The sequence below is a fragment of the Alligator sinensis genome, unplaced genomic scaffold (assembly GCF_000455745.1).
Source record: "Alligator sinensis unplaced genomic scaffold, ASM45574v1 scaffold758_1, whole genome shotgun sequence".
In the NCBI taxonomy this organism is placed as follows: domain Eukaryota; kingdom Metazoa; phylum Chordata; order Crocodylia; family Alligatoridae; genus Alligator; species Alligator sinensis.
Genome location: NW_005842457.1, coordinates 955332 through 972514, shown reverse-complemented (window position 1 = coordinate 972514; position 17183 = coordinate 955332). Strand labels below are relative to the sequence as shown.

At 43.0% G+C, this 17183-nt stretch overlaps 2 protein-coding genes across 6 annotated transcripts in view; one reads left to right on the top strand and one right to left on the bottom strand.

Moving 5' to 3' along the window:
* The window catches only part of RBKS (ribokinase), a 94342-nt gene extending 83825 nt beyond the window's left edge, over positions 1–10517 (top strand). For 4 of the 5 annotated variants that reach the window (XM_025212344.1, XM_006030674.3, XM_025212343.1 and 1 more), the window contains one exon: positions 9345–10517. In XM_025212344.1, coding sequence (XP_025068129.1) covers positions 9345–9518 — 174 coding nt within the window. In that variant the 3' untranslated portion in view covers positions 9519–10517. Of the gene's footprint in view, positions 1–2364; positions 2826–9344 lie in introns of those variants that run through there. The other variant, XM_025212345.1, reaches the window with a different exon arrangement.
* A 154-nt stretch (positions 10518–10671) lies between these two features.
* MRPL33 (mitochondrial ribosomal protein L33) overlaps positions 10672–17183 on the bottom strand; it is a 9535-nt gene continuing 3023 nt past the window's right edge. Inside the window, exons 3-4 of the mRNA XM_006030675.2 lie at positions 13561–13667; positions 10672–11001 (exon numbers count right to left, since the gene is read on the bottom strand). Coding sequence (XP_006030737.1) covers positions 10952–11001; positions 13561–13667 — 157 coding nt within the window. The 3' untranslated portion in view covers positions 10672–10951. The remainder of the gene's footprint in view (positions 11002–13560; positions 13668–17183) is intronic.

The following is a 17183-nucleotide window of genomic DNA, read 5'->3' as shown; positions in this document are numbered from 1 at the left end:
GTGGGGAGGGGAGGGATATTGCACCACTGTGAATCCTCTTGAACCCCCTGGTTCAGGGCTGACAGGTTGAGTACTGCTGTTCTACTGAACTGGCTAACAAGAAAAGACTGCAATCTGAAAGAAGAGCAGTTCTGTCTTGTAGATCATATCTTGCTGAGTCAAAAAAGGGAAAGATTAAACATGAACACTCATAAAAAAGATTATATCAGATTGGCCAGAAGAAAAATGAAAAAGCTGCCAAGACAACATGCCCACAATGAATTCAGTGATAAAAACTACCTATGTTTTTCCAGGATGTGTAGCGCAGAGGTTACCAGATGTTGTGGACAGCAAACTAAGGCTAGATACTGTGGCTTTAAAAGAGGTATTCATGAATATATATATTTTTTTTTTTTTACTTGGGGGCGAAAAAAAGGAGGCCTTTTGAACAGTTCTAGGTGAGATCAGAGTGGTGTGTGTGTGTTTGCGTTTTGTCTTATCAATCCCTGTATACCTATCTCTCTGTTCTGGAGCAAGTTAAATTCTTGTGCTCTGCTGCTCCTGGCCGCATGAGCCATCCTTCCCTGTCAAGATTACCTTGCTGCAGCAGCATGCAGGAAGTACAGAAGGAGAAGCAAAGAGTGGGCCGATTGATTCCTAGAAGAACAGGAATGGGACATTCCAAGAGAGCCCTTCTCAGTCACACCCACATTGCTAGTCTCTCCTTCTGTGTTTGACTCTAATTACAGGAGTAGGGATAGGAAATTGGGTGCAGTGGAACTGATGGCAGACTTCCTGTACTACCTCGCGCAGCTCCTGGATGAGTACTAAAGGTGCAAACCTTGGCTTTAGGCTATGATACTCAAGAGATTGATAGAGTGCTACCATGGCAGAGGGGTGGGAAGGGGGGATTTAATAGGTTTGTGTACAGATGGGGACTTTGAGGTAAAGAGTGGGCCTGGGAGCTGCCCTCAGTAGTAACTTGGCAGTATGGCCTAAAAGTCTTTTGGTGTTCTTCAGTCTGACGGAAAAAGAGCAAGCATGGCTACCACTGTTACTAGCATGTTAATGTCCTCCTTTCAATAGCTTGCTTTAAATTCTTGGAGATTGCTAAAGGTTACTCCCACCCCTAGCAGAACTCAAGCAGCTTCCCCCATTGGGGAAGGGGAATCTACTGCTAACTCAGTCTGCAGGGTTTCCAGCTGTTTTGAGCTGCTGGAATGGTGGAAGTTGGGATATAGTCCCATTATTTTGGACGTATTTTTCTTAAACAGGAATTGTGAACTAATGTATAAGCGTGAGCATTTGTTAGATAGAAATTTGTTAGGTAGCTTGAAAGACAGAAATGATGGAGGGGGCAACATAATTCTTGGGGAAGTGAGATAAGTAAAGCCAACAGCAGGAACAGAATACTGGTTCTGAGTTGTAGAGATCTGAGAAATAGCTTGAGAAAGTGCTGTGGGGAACTTACAAACACAGGTGCTACATTTAGAGCTGGGCTTGAACCAGTAGTCTAGATCTGTACAGCCCCTTTAGCTTTGGGGAAACGTAGATCTAGCTGCACAGCTAGTCTGTATCCCTGTAGCAAAACATGTATTGGAACATTCTCAAACTTGGCAACTTAGATCCATTGTTATCATCATTATCACTGATGCCTGCACACCACTCCTTTTGCTTATGCAATTCAAGTCTTGCCATATGGGCTTGTTCTTCCAGATATCTATAGCAAAAGGCAGTTTTATAGGACTTGGGGAGTGGTAAGAGTTGCATTGCACTGTCTTTGGATACAATGAGGCTGCTGACAGACGTTCATTTGAAGGCGCCGGGATCTGATCCACGATCCCAACAGTTGCGTCTCCTGCCATGCCACACATTGTGGCTTTGGGGATCAGATCTAAATTGCATCCGATTGCCATGCAGGGGCAGTTCAGCTCCCCCTGTGTCAGTAAATAGCCAGCCAGGTGCCTAGTACACCTGGGCTCAGAGCACCAGTCAGTTGATTGGCACCCCCAATCTCAGGAGTACACTGGAGCTCTTCAAGACTCTGGTGTGCACTCCCCCATCTGGGAACAGCAGTAAACTAATGAGTTGACTGCTGGCATGGCAGTGCACCAGAGCCCTTCAAAGGCTGATCAGCTGATTGGCACTGGCCATGCATTCAGTATAAGATGTAATGGGAACCACCCACATATTTTGTGTAATAACTTTATGGCTTATTCCTTGGTTTATCGCACCATTAATTGCATGAATATGGGTAACTACTTAAAATGTGATTAGCTGGTTAATCATATCTTAAGCATAACATCTGCCAGTGGCCTAAGATTCATACAACTGTTCTAGTCAGAAAAGAGGTTTTTTCCACCTGGTTTTGTGTCTCTCTGTTAGGTGTATGAACTTCCAGATCAAGTGAAAAGGAGGTCACAGCTCACAGGTCAAATGTGAAACTAAGGAAATGGAAGGTACCCAAGAAAAGGCTGATTGCAGGTTCAACTGAAAATCTACCCAATAATACATCCTAAGTGAGATGGTCCAAAATTTCCATATCTACTGCACCAAGATTGAAACCAAATTAGTGGTAAATTGTTTGAGCTGAAAGGAGAATCTCACAGGTTCGGCAGGATAAATCTATGTGTTCAGAACTAAGTTTAAAGTTCCTGGTCCAGCATGCTTACTCCATTGAATACCAGAGAAACGTTCCTTTTTTCACCAATGCTATGTAGCACTGAAAAGAGTTTATATGAGCTTCAGCTCTTTACAGGCTGTTTTGATGTGGGTCGACACTCCCTGTGGGTCGACACCTCCTTTTGGATTTCCTCTGTGGCAAAGATTAAATAACTTGTAAAGAGAAATTACAATTTCTCTGCTTGTCTTCTTGTTTCCTACATTCAGTGGCTGTTTAGAGTGTAATGACATAATGTAGCTTTCTCTGTAGGTGACCCCTTGCCGTGGTCTTATCAACATGAGCCAAGACAAACTTACCAGTACACAAATGTCTTGGATTGCTTTTCTTGCAAACTAAGAAGCAGTAAGTCCTGAATTCTGATCCAAACTAATGTCATGGTGCAGCACTTGGCAGCTCACCTGAACTTGAATTCTCCCAAGTATGCATTACTTTTGGATGCTTCAGATTTTGGGTTCCCAACTTGGTTCTGATTTTCAGAGTTGCTGAAAATGCAGAAGTCCCACTTAAAGCCAGTGTAAGCTGTAGATGTTTAACATCTCTGAATCTCAAGCTGTCTTGATGCAAACACCTAGAAATATGCCTGTACAGCCTCATGCACAAAAGTCGCCCTCCTGCCAAGAAACAGCTTTGGGAGAGTCTGGTGTCAATATGTACTGTCATGGTCACACCAAGCCAATCCTCGCACAAATCTGTGAGCTGGATGCAAGTGAGCAGGGTTTTTCTCAGTCTCATTTAGGGGTTGTATGGACGTATCCCCAGCGGATGCTTCAGAAATGTTGATCTTAATTTCTGTGTCTCTTTCCCATCCTGTGCAATGAGAACAGTAAATTACTTACTTCCCAGACAACTGATGTGTGAGGGCTTTCAAAATGTGAAGTACCATGTACCCTGGGCTCCCATAGACTCTCTAAATGGGCTTTTTAGACCTATATAAAATTTGCAGGATTGTGACTGGGTTTTTTTTCAGTCTTAAAATATTTCTCAATATCCACCACAAACCAAAAAACTTTCTGGAGGAATCTAGGTCTCTGTTATGCTGTTTTTTGATCCACATAGAAATGGTGGAAAGCCCTGTGCAGTAAGATATTTCAAGAAGAAAGGAAAATGTATTCAGGAGAGTCTGTTTTAAGACTCATCTTTCAGGAATGCATGGGGTTAACGGTCAGACTGATTAATCACTGGTAATGAACCATCAAGAAATCTGTCAGGAAGTGGGTGCAAATTCCTGATGGCTGATGCGAACTATTGTGTGGTGTGTTTTTGGTTTTGATGTTTCCCAACTGATGGTCTGTAGTGGATATTCTTTAGCTATCTACATATACTTAAGGCCTAGCTTGTGTGCTGCCCTTGCTCCACTCCAGAGTGGTGAACAAACATTAACCTTGACATGGATATCAAAGGCCATAACACAGCAGCACTCCAGGAAAAACTAGCACTGCTCCCAAGAACAGGAGTCTGGATAGGAGACAGGAAGGAGGCCTGGCTGATATCCCAATGAGTACAGGGGGAAGCTGGCACCGAGTGTGCAGCCTGCAAACACAAGAAGCAGCAGCTAGAGTGGTAGGCCATGCCGATACCACCTTTCTGCCAAGACTGGGTTTGTGACTGAGAACAGCCCTAGGCACTTGCTCCAAGCCTTTATGCTTCAAAGGTTCACCTTAGAGCTCTCCTGAGTATGTGGACCCTGGCTGACTGCACTAATGCTCACGCCCCATAACTCTTGCACAGAACCACAGGCTTTTCCCACTTCTGAGCAGACTTAGCAACAGTGTTGTTGTAGGATGTTTCTTCCTAGTAAGGGCCAGACTGCAGCTCAGTTGGTGTGTCTGGGCAGTTGTGTAAGAAAGAACAAGATAGTTCTCTATACACTTCTGTGCACCCTACTGGAGTACGTGGTCCTGGTATGCAGGGCTGAGTGGGGGCTGTACACTGGCAACTCTCTCCCCTAAGAGAGGGTGTGAAGTGGGTAGAACCTGACTTCTCTTCCAGTGTCTCCCTCTGCAGAGCTCAGCTGGCGGGGATAATAGCTTACTTGTACAGACTAGTAGCACATTCCTACTAGAGAGGAGGAAAATTTGGGCCTCTTCTGAGGCACAATTCTTTCCTTAGGATTATGCGTCTATATTTTAGCCAGTGCAGAATTGAAATGTAAACCTCAGCCTTTGTTACTTCTGTAAAATAGACTTCTGTGCATGTCCTGTCAGACTGGAGAGTCATGTAATAAATTATTTAATCGGTGCTTTTCCAAAAAATATACCAAATCCAGGCTGTGATACATTTCCCCCTGACATTTCTATTGTCCTCATTTACTAGCTAATTCAATAATATGCAGCACAGGCCTGAGCCTGGTGCTACTACCACGCTGCTGTAAAAAGGTACCGTTCTGTTTAGATTCTCATCGCATTCTCATACTACATCTTAAATTGAATCAGTGCTGTACATTGGAAAAACACAAATTGTGACCTCTATGGGATCACTGGAGAAGTGCTGTTTAGAAAGTTTTGACTAGGGCTTCAGGCTACTGAATTCAGATTTTCCTTTTGTCTCATTACGATGACTTTTCCGTAAGAGAAAATCACTCTGGGGGAAAAAAAGGTCAGTGGAGGTCACCTTGGGAGTACCGAGTACAACTGTTCCGGGACTGCAAATTATATTATCATCATTATGGCAAGAAAGCTCGGTAAAACACCGAAAATCATCTTATTGTACAGATGAAAAGCATCCCATTGTTCCAAGCATTATTGACTGAAAAATGCTTTACTTGCAAGGAAATAAACTGCTGAACAATATAGTTTCCAGTTACAAAGCACTTTCCTTAAAAAGCTTCCCAGGGCATTGTATAAAAATAGTTATACTAGTGTTGTGAACAAGCCACTGACTAATCAGGGCTTACAAATGCTAAGGTATAAATAGAGGAAAATTCTGTGGGTTTTCCCTCCCCCAGACGTACAGAATCTTGAGCCATTTTGGGCTGCCATAAATAAAAATGCTCTTTTACAGAAACAAAAGGAAGTACCAGGAAATCAAGGAGCATCCAGAATGACAACAAAGAAATAGGTTATAAATAAAATCAGTGCAAAGCCGTAGAACTAACAATCACAGTTCTAACATAGCAATTGTTATACCTATCTATGCCAGAATTTCATTTTACAGTGACCAGCACTGGATGTTTCAGGGAAAGGTAGAGGAATAAACTGTTGGTGGGAGAGTGGGTGGGAGGATTAATGTGCTAACATTTGCAAAGGGCTTTGCAGTTCTTGGAAAAAGAGAGCTGTACAGTGCAAAGTATTACTACTACATAGTAAGTCCATATTTTTCTTAGAAGAGAATGGGAGGTAGAATGCTGCATACCTTAATGGTCCGCTCAAAACCCAACATTTACGAGGAGCACATTTTGTATTTGCTTATAGTAGATTCTGAAAGGTACAGAATTAACCACTTGTTAGCCCGGATCTTGAGTAATCTCAATTTTGTTTTAAGCCAGGTAGATGAGGTGTAGTCCCTCTGGGTCCCATTATCTCTCTAGTTCTCTAGACCAAATGATACTATTATATAGGCTTCGGTCACAACACACTGGACAGAGTGCATTCAGGGAAGTGTTGGACAAATAGATTTCTTTAAGCAAAAAAAATATTTTTATTGCAGTTACTGTTTAAATTGAATTGGTTCCCTTCCTGACTTGGAAATGAATTTTGACTACTTGTCCATACAACTACCTTCCTGCACTGTCCCTGGAGACAGATTGGAACAGCCTGCATACCAAATGTTTCCAAGACCTGTGTGGTTGTTCCCAGTTTGAAAGCATCCTACACAGATCAAGTTTACTTCCCCATAACTGCTGATCTTTGGGAGTTGCTTCTTTGAGTTCAGTGATGTGACACTGCCCTTTGGCGCTTTAAGCACCAGGAACCCTTTGTGAGAGAGTAGCTAGAGAAGCTCCATTATGCTCCCAAGGGATGTTGATCATCTGAGCTTCTGGAAGGGAGTGCATTGTCCAACCATTTTGCTGCCTTCTCGTCTGTAAAGAACATTGGAAAACCTTCCTGTATCCAGTTGGCATCATAGTCTACACTTAGCTCTCCCTTTCATCTGTCATTCCACATCAGTAAGGGGGACTCTTGCATCCTCAAGAAACAAGGTGTCTGCAAAGAGGCTTCACAAACCCCAGGGACATTAGGCCACCATCCCATAACTGGAAATGCACAGTGACTTTGAGAGAATTGGCTTTTCCAGCTGCTAGAACTAATTGTGTCTAGAACTGCTAGAACTAATTGTCCTTTGGTTCAGGAATAATCAATGGCATAACTGTTGTAGGTTATATTTAAAAAATTACAGTGACAACCTTGACATTGAAGAATCTTCTCTGGCAGATAATCCTCTAACACTGCCATATGTGAAATGGGCAGTTTGATGTTGCTTGTTTTGAGTGCTCTTCATTAAAATGCTTAATTGGCATGTTGCATTACCCAAGCAATCACTGTAAGAATGATGACTTGATTTAAAAACAACCGTTTTCTATTCTTAGCATTGCAGCCTGAGCAGCAGAGACAGATCTTTCTGTTCATGTTTCGCCTCTGCTGCATGTAACAGTAGTTGGAAAATTGTTTCAATTTGCTCGTTAATACTTTCATAGATTATATTTTATAATCTAAGAGGAGCCCAAGATCATCTACAGCAGTGTTTCCCAACATTTTTCATCCCACGGCATACCAGCCAGACGTGGAACCGGGAGTGGGAGGGGGGCAGTGGCAGTGCGGGGCCGGCTGGGGCACACCAGTGGTGCAAGGCTGCACTGGCGGCACTGGCTGGAGCCACGCCCCCCCAGATTCCGTGGCCCATCCAGTAATGTCTGACGGCACACCAGTTGGGAAACGCTGATCTACAGTTTGCCTTTGGTACAGGACAAAATCAACTAGCAGTGCTTAACCATCATCACCTGCTTCAGCTCCACCTGCCATTGCAGTAGCACTATAGAAACCAGAGCAGAGACAAAGACAGAACAGAAAGCCATAAAACCTTAATCTGACATCTTTCTGTTTAGACAGAAAAGACTGTTGACACAGGTGATGCTATCGTTACCTTATAAAGTGTAACTGTTGTTACTAGCTTGCGATTGGCTGGATTGTGGTTTTGCATTGTGCTGAATTAGAGACACTGAAAGCAATGCAGGAGCGAAGCAGCCAAGATTCAGGTTCAGACCAGGGCATGCATTAAGGAAAGGTGCCTGCCTGAAACGGCCACTGCTGACTAGGAGAATATGTGGGACTGCCAAAGTTCATTTCCCAGGGCTACTGTGTTGGGGGGTTGATTTCCAACAGCCATTCTACCTTCCTTTTTCAGCTACTGTTTTACCAGCAAACATCTCTGAGTCTGGTATCATTACAGTTGGTCTCAAGGGTGATTTCTTTTTCCTCTTTTAATGTGAAGGAAAATAATGGCAACCATCAGAGCACAAGAGAAAAGAAAATTATGTTTCTTCCCATCCCCAGTTTCCAGTTAGTCAGAAGTTGTGTTCAAGCCAGAAATGTGCCCTCATCTCAGGTGCCTTAGGTCAAGTCTATACTTGGAAAGGTGTGTGGGAAATCCTTCCCAAGTACACATAGAGCTTGCACCACTTGCTTAAATAATGTAAACTGTACAAGCAGGAGAGCATTTTTGCCAGCATCTATTTGAGGGCTTTTGCAGTTGTAAAAGTGTTAGTTGGAAGCATGACTTCTTTTTGACATTACCGTCCCAGCATGGGGTTGTCTCAATCTGGCTTTAGCCATCAAGGCAGGGATGAAGACAGATGCACTGTACTATGGAAAACTCAAATATTCAGCCCTAGTATAGTTCATAACATTATGGATTCTGCAATTAGCAAAACAATAATTAATACTAGAAGCACTGGCAAGGTCAGTGCTCCCTGCTGTTCATGGCAAAACTGGTGGCTTCTGGGGAGGACACAGGTGGTAAGAGTCCCTTTGTGGAGCTCAGCTGGCTTAGAAACTACTCAAAACTAACACTTTTTCCTTCCACGTAGATAGCTGGTAAACCAGAGCTTAGTTAGAAGACACTCATTCCTTTATGAGCTACCATAAGCAAGCTTACCCCAGGGGTTACAGCAACATAAGCAGTGCATGCAGTGTGCAGCTTCAGTTATGAAAACCTCACAGCAAAGGATGGCTGGATTCTGCATCATTCTGCAACTAGGAATTTACAACCCACATAGCTCAAGTCTTCCCCTTCCCTCTCTTCTTTATACCACTGCCCTTTATGAAAAACAGAAGTTAAAGTAGAAAAAAACAGCATTAATGAAACACTAAAGGTTGAGAAATCAAAATCGGGCACTCAAATGAGAGGAAGTTTCAAAAGCAAAGCTGTTACCAACATTCTCAGCCAACCACAGCGCACTGGTATTTATATTCCTGTTTTCCCCTTATCAAGCAAATGCCACGTTATACTGCATACCCTTATATGTTATAAGGAGAGTGGGACAAGAGGTAGCAATCTTATCTTGTGGCATTTCATGGAAGTTACAAGGGAAAAAAGAAACAAAGCCCATTCCAGTTAGCCACACTAGCAATTCCCAACCCCAGTTCTCAGCTGCACTGAAAGGCATTTTATTTTTTGCATTTCCAGTAAGCATATCTGAACATTTGTTCTGTAGGAATATGCCTAACTCTGTGTGGTTTTATTCTAGGGAGCTGGCGATAGTTTTGTGGGAGCACTGGCTTTCTACCTGGCTTACTATCCCAACCTGTCCATGGAAGAAATGATTAGGAAGTCCAACTTCATTGCATCAGTGAGCGTCCAAGCACCGGGGACACAATCTTCCTATCCCTACAGGAAAGATTTGCCACAGGATCTTTTCTAAATTTGTGCTGTCAAATTCAGATTGTAATTTTCCCTCAACCCAGGCAAACTGATTTTCAAGACTGTACACTGGCAAACTGCTTTTCCTGAGAAAGTCCAACTGTAAATGAGGGGAGCAGAAAAGTTTATTCCCTTCTCAATCAAATATTTTGTTAGTCCCACTAGGGACCAAGTCTTTCAGACAATCACAGCTCTATCCCTGGTACCATCCGCACACTCCCATGAGAGTAGTTGCCATTGTGCAGAACAGTACCAAATACTAGAGATGTCAGTAAGGGTAAGTGAAGTCCTTAAGCTCTTAAATTCTGTGGTGTCTTCCATAGCTTCTCCGTGCTCTCCAGTAACTAAGTTTATATTATTGAAGCTTCAGCACTTCCAGCTGGCAAGACCATTAAAATGCAAAGCTCACACAATAATCATGAGTTTCCACAAAAAATCCTTGTTCCTGGCATTAGCTGCAAGTGCCATAGCCTAGAAGGAACTCCAGTGTACCTCATTGACTATCTGGAGACCACACATTCCCATAAGCAGTGTCAGCTCTTCCATATACCGCTCAGCATGCAACAAAGTTCTGCATGCTAAGCCATGCAGTGTACGCTGACAGTGCTTTTCTGCCAAATGCTTGCAGTGGGTTCCATGCTTTGTCCACTAGCTGAGGTTCTTTGTTTCTAGGAAGGTGTTGAGAAAGCCTTCCCTCCCATGGGCTAAATTTACTTTTTGACCCGTTAATCACTCAGCATCCCACCAGAAACAAACATTTTTAAAGGGGATAAGATGCCTAGTCTGGTTTTTTTGGCCAGAAATCCAAGTGAGCCAGCAAGTCAAGAAACAAGACTAGGCAGGAAGCCAGTTAGAGATTTACCCTGACTTCTCAGACATAAATTCATAAGTGAAAAAGCATTTAAAGGTCCTTTTGCTTTTCCAAGTAGCTCTTGTTCCTCCCTTATCTAGGCAAGAACCAGTACTCTGCCCCCACCACCCTTACAAATGACAACCCATTACTTTTCTGTCCATGGAAGGTGGATTATAACGTCTCTGGCAACCCTTACACGGAGGTCCCGCTGTGGAAAATATTTCATATGGCAATTAAAAGTTGATGGTTGTTTCTTTGCTAATTGCAGACAGTTTCACAATGGAAAACACAGACAATGGAATCTATTTAATTTTTTTCTTTTTCTCTTTTATAATCAAGGACTATAAAAATAACTCAAAAGATAAATGAATGTTGATGTGATGATCTACGTACAGACACTAGGAATATTGTCTGTCTACATTGTTCTTATTCACAATGGCCTTCAAATCACAGGAGGTGGCAGTCCCAGTCCACTTCCTCTCTTTTTTAGCCCAGGCTGCAGGATTTCTGAATCAGCAATGCTCCCCCTCCCCCACATAGTCCTCCTTGTGAATAAATCAAGTCTATTTAGAAGTCACTGTTCAGATGGAGCGGATTTTCCTGTTCTCTTTGAAGAGGACGTGTTTGTTCACTGGAGAGAAAAAACAAGCAGGTAAGAAAACTCAAATGTTAAAATTTACCAAAAAAAAGTCAGACCAGTCCTGCTGGTCGCAGTGCTTAAATAAATACAGAATGACTGATGATTGACACAGTTCTGTTGTTGGCCAACTTGCTTTTAAAAAGACTTTAGGGCTACCTTCCCTTTACAGCGTGTAATTTTTGCTGCACAGGAGTGTATAGTACCCCTATGAAGATAAATATCAGGATTTAAATGACTCTGAAAATGGAACCTTTATACTAAGCAGCTGCTCCCCATGTCTAATCTGAGTCACATCTGCTCAATCTAGGGACAAAAATAGGTTTTTCCTGCTTTCTACTGCTCTCAGCTCTGCAGAGTCCCAACAGCTAAGGAATAGCAATTTGGGTTCTAATCTGGTTTACAGATCATGAAAGGTTAACTACCTGAGACTTCAGTGATGAATAAGCTGCAACTTGAGCTTGACTAGCATCTCAGGACAAAGTTAGAAAAGTCATTTCACTTATCAGTTGAGCACATTTGATATGGAACTGTCAAAAGAATAAACACTGAAGCCAATGTTGCCCTTTCATTTGGAGAACTCCATGCACATGACAACATACATAACAGTGAAATCATTCTTCCCACATAAGTTTTGCTATACTAATCAGTGAAGCTTAACTGTGACCACAATCTTCACATTATGATGTACTGAAACAGTTTGGGACTTTCATTCCACCTCAGTAGAAGAGCTTCACTATTTGCAGGTTTTGCTGTTTGTGCAACATACCAAAAGAACATGTACTGAAAGGGCATATGGGCTGAAACTACACCTAATGCTTCTCCTGATATGAGTGAATGACCAGACTCGAATTTACCTGCTTGTCTCACACGCCTCCATTTTTCATTTTTATTTGTATGTGACATAAAAGAGATTACAAGGACATATTTTTTCCTCCACCAGATCGGAACCACAACACCATTTCAAATCACTTCCCATTTTTATTTCATGGCCTATTTCAGGCTAGTCTGCCACAAAACTCCTGCTGGGCTAGGAACTCCACTTTGTAACACGCTGCATGAAAATAGTAAGGTTTCTAGCAGATGGCTTGGTGGAATATTCTCAAGCAATAAAAGATATCTGAAATTAACAAACTGGCTTTCCAACCCAGAACATTAAATCCACTGCTGTTTGGTTTATGGTTCCACTTTGCACATAAAATTCACTGGAGGAATAATGGTTTCTGCTGCCAGGTTTTTTTAATCAGACTTTGGTACCAGTCAAGGGGATCTCCCAGAGATGCAAGTAGTTCAGGCTGTCAGATCAGAGTGTATCAAATGTTAATCATCATCTTGTTCCCTAGTTAAGCATCAAATTGTCAGTTTTTGCACTGACAGCTAGGATCCCTATTAACTCTCCCATGCTATTTCAGACCTGCTTTCACCTTTTTTAGGTGTCCCTCATTTAGCTTCCCCTCAAAAACACCAGGCAATGTTAGTCCCAGCATGGTGCTTTCCCAAGAAACCCCCACCTCTATCGTCACCTCCTAAGATACGTTGTTGAAAAGAACTCTTGGCAAGTACCAAAGATGCCCAAGAAGTACAGTAAGTCAGGCTGTTTAATTACAAGAATGAAGGTAAGTGGAACACAGCAGATAACTGCAACTTGAAGAAGTGTCTTGTAGGGGCCTGTACTTATATGTAGGAATCTGGCCTATTTATGATCTCATGTTTTTCATAGAAACCATGGAAAAAAGCAGTTTCAGCAAACCCCACAAAAACGGCAGTCCCCACAATTTTGGCAAAGCATCACCAGGAAAGAAAAAAACTTTAAAAAAATAAAATGCTGGTGGTCCTCAGGGCCACTGAGGCCTGCCCTCAGAGCCCGCTGGGAAGAGTGAGGGGAAGCCACCAGCATGAAGGCGATCAACAACAATACTGGCTGCATTGTCCCCATCTCCCCTCACTGCTGACTGGCTGAGAGGACTGCCCGTCATGCAGCCCTGCCCCTCAGCAGTGAAGGGCAGGGCCACACGATAGGCAGCCCTCTTGGCCAATCAGCAGCAAAGGGCAGGACTGCCAAAGCCAATGGGGGGGCACTGCAAAAAGACCATGAAAATGGCACTGCATGCAGCCAGCAACTTTTCCCTTGCCTCAGTGAAGGAGTGGTGAGAAGTTACTGATCTTGTTTAGAAAGCCCCAAGGCAACTCAAGCTGAACTTCCCTACAGCTACACAGCTTTTCTGCAAGGGACAACATAATCTAGCGAAAAGAGCAGAGAAAACATGCAATACTTTTTTAGTTTTAATCTCTACTATGTCACTCTTCTTGTGAGATCTTGAGCAGGTTACTACTTCTTGATGTTACTATAAAACAAAGATAATATTTCCTTCCTATTTCACTGGAATGTTGGTAGAAACAACAGTTGTACAGTAGTTTGAATATGCAAAACATTAAATATTACTTGGTTTATATTAGATAATTTGGTTACATCCATATTTTTTCCTACTCAACATCTGAGAAGAGTGAACATGACTGCCAGATAGCAAGTTGCTTTATTTCCCATATTCCTACCGAAGGGATCGTGTCTCAGCAGAACCAGTTTATCCTGCAGTCGGAGTCTCCTGGTGTTGAAAGAGAAGCCTGTCCCTGCCTCACTGACCATCCTCACAAGAAGGTACCTGAAATTACAAGAAACATCTCCAAGGTCAACAGCAGATGCAGACATCAGTGAATAACACAAGATTGCAGTTGGGGACCCGCTGATGTGCAGTGAGAGAAATGAGACATTTCTCTTAACCACTTTATATCCATTAAGAAGAATTTAGTGATAACAAAATATTAGCTAAAAACATTAACCATGGGTTTGATCTCAAGACATGCTAAGCAAGTACAGCTTCCATGGATTCCTTCAATGGATGATGCAGATACTCAATACTGCCAAGCCTGTAAAACTGATGCTTAAACAGCAGGACTGAAGCTCAGGAGACCAAGGTTTGAGAAAATGCTGCCCTAGGAGGTCCAGATCCTCCTCGTCAGATGGCCCTTCTGTCCTGGGTAGGCTGCTGATTTTAAAGGGCTCTGTAGGTTTGGACTCTGTTGGGAAAATTCTGTGAAACCCTCATGGAAATTTGGATGACAGTTCTGGTCTCTTCCTCTTCGAAACACAGGGCATCTCATACAAGTCATGTGCAAGGGAGGTAGTGAAAGCAGATTGAAACATTAATACTTTGTACCAGCAGATCCACAAATAGCAAGAATTACAGCGTAGGAAAGGGGTGGTAGGAAGGAAGGAGAAAAAACATATTTTACCTGAAAGAGGGAAATGGTTCAAGAGCCCAAGAAGCAAAAGTGGTGCCACTCAGAATGAGTGGAATGCTAAGGACCAAAGGTTATGAGATTTCAAATCTTCCTGTTAAAATTTGCACAATATTACAAAGAGCCCACAGTCGTATTGTACAGTATCAGCCTTAAGTGCACTACTACTAAAAAGATGAGAAGCTGCAGACAGAGGTGGACCCCAAAATTAAGCAACAATGACACACAACTAAACCATATGGATTACTTTAGTTAAGTGGAGAGGGTGGTTCAAAGCATCGAGGCACAGCATCTCAATATAGGACCCAACTGTTGTCCATGTCTGTGAGCAGAGAGAAACAGGCACAGATACAGTGAAGAACACGCAAAATGGAGAAACAACACCATGGCATTGGCTGTCTTTCCTCTGTATCTCCATGGGTACACCATGGGAACAGTACTCAAAAGGCAAGACTAGTGGGATGGTCACTCTACACAGCATCTTGCCCACACAATACTGCAGATCACACTAACTGGAAAGGAAATGGGCAACAGCTATCATACCCCACAAATGTGGAAGAAAGCAAGGTGCAACATGAAGACAGCTGGGTTTCCCTGCAAATCCATAAGTATTTAAAGATGTGCCTAATTCCCAGGATCCCAGGGCAAGATAAGATTAGGAAAAGAAAAAAAAAAAAAATCAAGCTCCCAGACTGTTCCACAAGTAGCGATCTCTTCCTCTTCACTGCACTGAAATTACAGTGGAGTCGCATCATACACGCATTTAGCATACGCAAATTCAACTATACGCACTCGGCAAAAAAAAAAAAAAAAATTTTTAATAGTGCGGGTGATTCTGCCCACCATTCCACTCAATGAGCGTATGCCCTGGAGTGAGCGTGAGATGGGAGATGTGAATCTGCTGTTCCCTCAGTCGGTCTCAGTTCGTGTGTGCCTCTCGTAGTGTGAGCATCTCGCCGTGCTGAGTGTGATTTTGACTATACGCGATTTTCGCCTTACACGCTGACTTTAGAACCTAACCCCCGCGTAAGATGCGACTCCACTGTATCTGAGGATGGACTTGCAGGTGAAAAAGGCCTTCTCTGTCCTGGCACTTCCTACCTTGACTTTAGTATTGTCCATCAAAATTAAAATCACAGTAGAGGCTTCATTTTTGCAACATGACTCCTGCCAGCAAATGTCATAAGACCTCTGCCTGAACTGATTTTAAATCAACAAACCTGAAAGTGTTCAAAGCACAACCACTAAACTCTCTCACAACAACAGCCCCAGCACAATCCAGGGGGTGTCCCTGATGAGTGATGACCATCGTCTCCTGTGTGCTACTGCAGGTGTCATGTGTAGCAGGCAGCAACCTTCCCACTTCCTCAAACCTCTCCTGGTCAGAGGTTCCCCTTTCTAATCCAGAGGTACCAGAAGAACTCTGGCTTGAAATTGTTTCCTGTTAAACAGCTTAAACCATGTTCTTTGTGAGCAGCCCACCTTGTTATAAATACCTCCTGCCCAGTAAGGAAACCTAACCCTAGAAGAATGGAGGAGAGCAAGGAGAGTGCCCCAGAAAGAAGAGACAAAGGGCCAGAGGAGGACCACTGAATGGATGGAGAGAGAGCCAGGAAGAAAACACAAAGCAAAGAGGGATGTGCTCAGTTTTAAAAATAAACTTTTCCCTTTTCAAGGAAAACGAGCAGCACAGAGAGAAGACCAGAGAGGAACAGAAAGAAGTTTTTTGTTAGTGAAACTGATTTATATCCCCTCCTCCTCCAGGAAACATCAGCCCGCTCTGTTCATTTCTGGGAGTGGGTAATGGCAGACAAGTTGTTGTTTAGGGTGATGTCAAATTGATATCCTTTCTGTCAAGACAACTGCACTTTGAATTTCAAGCCCTGGCAATTGTGCAGAAACACCGTAACAGAAGCGCCACTTCAAACCCAGCAGGTGGCTGGCACCAGCTCCATTTGAGAATGATTTTTAAATATTCAACAAGAAATATGCCAGAGGGTCACAGCTTTAGCATGGTTTTTCCTTTTCTCAGAGCTGCATAGTACAAAATGCTTCAGATTCACATAGGAATGACAGGAAATGTTGATGACAGTTCTTCCAGAATGACGCTTCTTCTATCACTTTAACCTCTAGCTAAAATTGTTGTAAGTGCTATTGTGGCCACAACTCTTCAGCCCTCTTCTGTTTCTATGAACTTTATCTCCCCAAGTCCAGGAAGGCAGAGGCAAGATTTCTGCAATTCTCCGTGGTACTTCCTTCTTTCCCAAATTGTGTCAGCTTTCCTTCCAGTCTAGGGGACCAGGCCGCACCTCCCCACAGCCCATGAACACTGTGCCTGAGACAGTAGGGGCTAATGGCAAAATGAGGTGTTCAGAGTACTCTCTCTGCAGCTCTCTGTGGCCTTCCCACTGCAGTGGGAGAAGGTGGCAGCAAACTTTATGTGTAACAAGTTACTTTAGAAACTGAAAAAATGACAAGGCACATCCCTTGAAACTTGTTCAGTAAATCAGTATGAGCAACTTGAGTATAACAATCATCAAATACAGCACCTAGAAAAGTTTCAGAACCTTTCTGTAGTCTACTAGGAAGGTAACACACCCACCCACAACTCAAGCAAAAGACCTCTCTCATGCATGGGTACAAGCTGCACCCAGAAAGTCTCCTTGGCAAAGCAGAGGAGCTTTACAGAAGGAAGACTGGAGACAGACTCTTGGTCTTCATAATGTAGAAGGAGGAGGGTGATCATGGAATTTCCCCAGCAGACTCCAACCTCGCAGAATCCTGTAAAAATCAGCAGACCACCCAGGAGAGAAGGGCCATCTGACAGGGAGGATCTGGACCTCGGGCAGTGTTTCTCCAACTGAGATGCATGACAAATT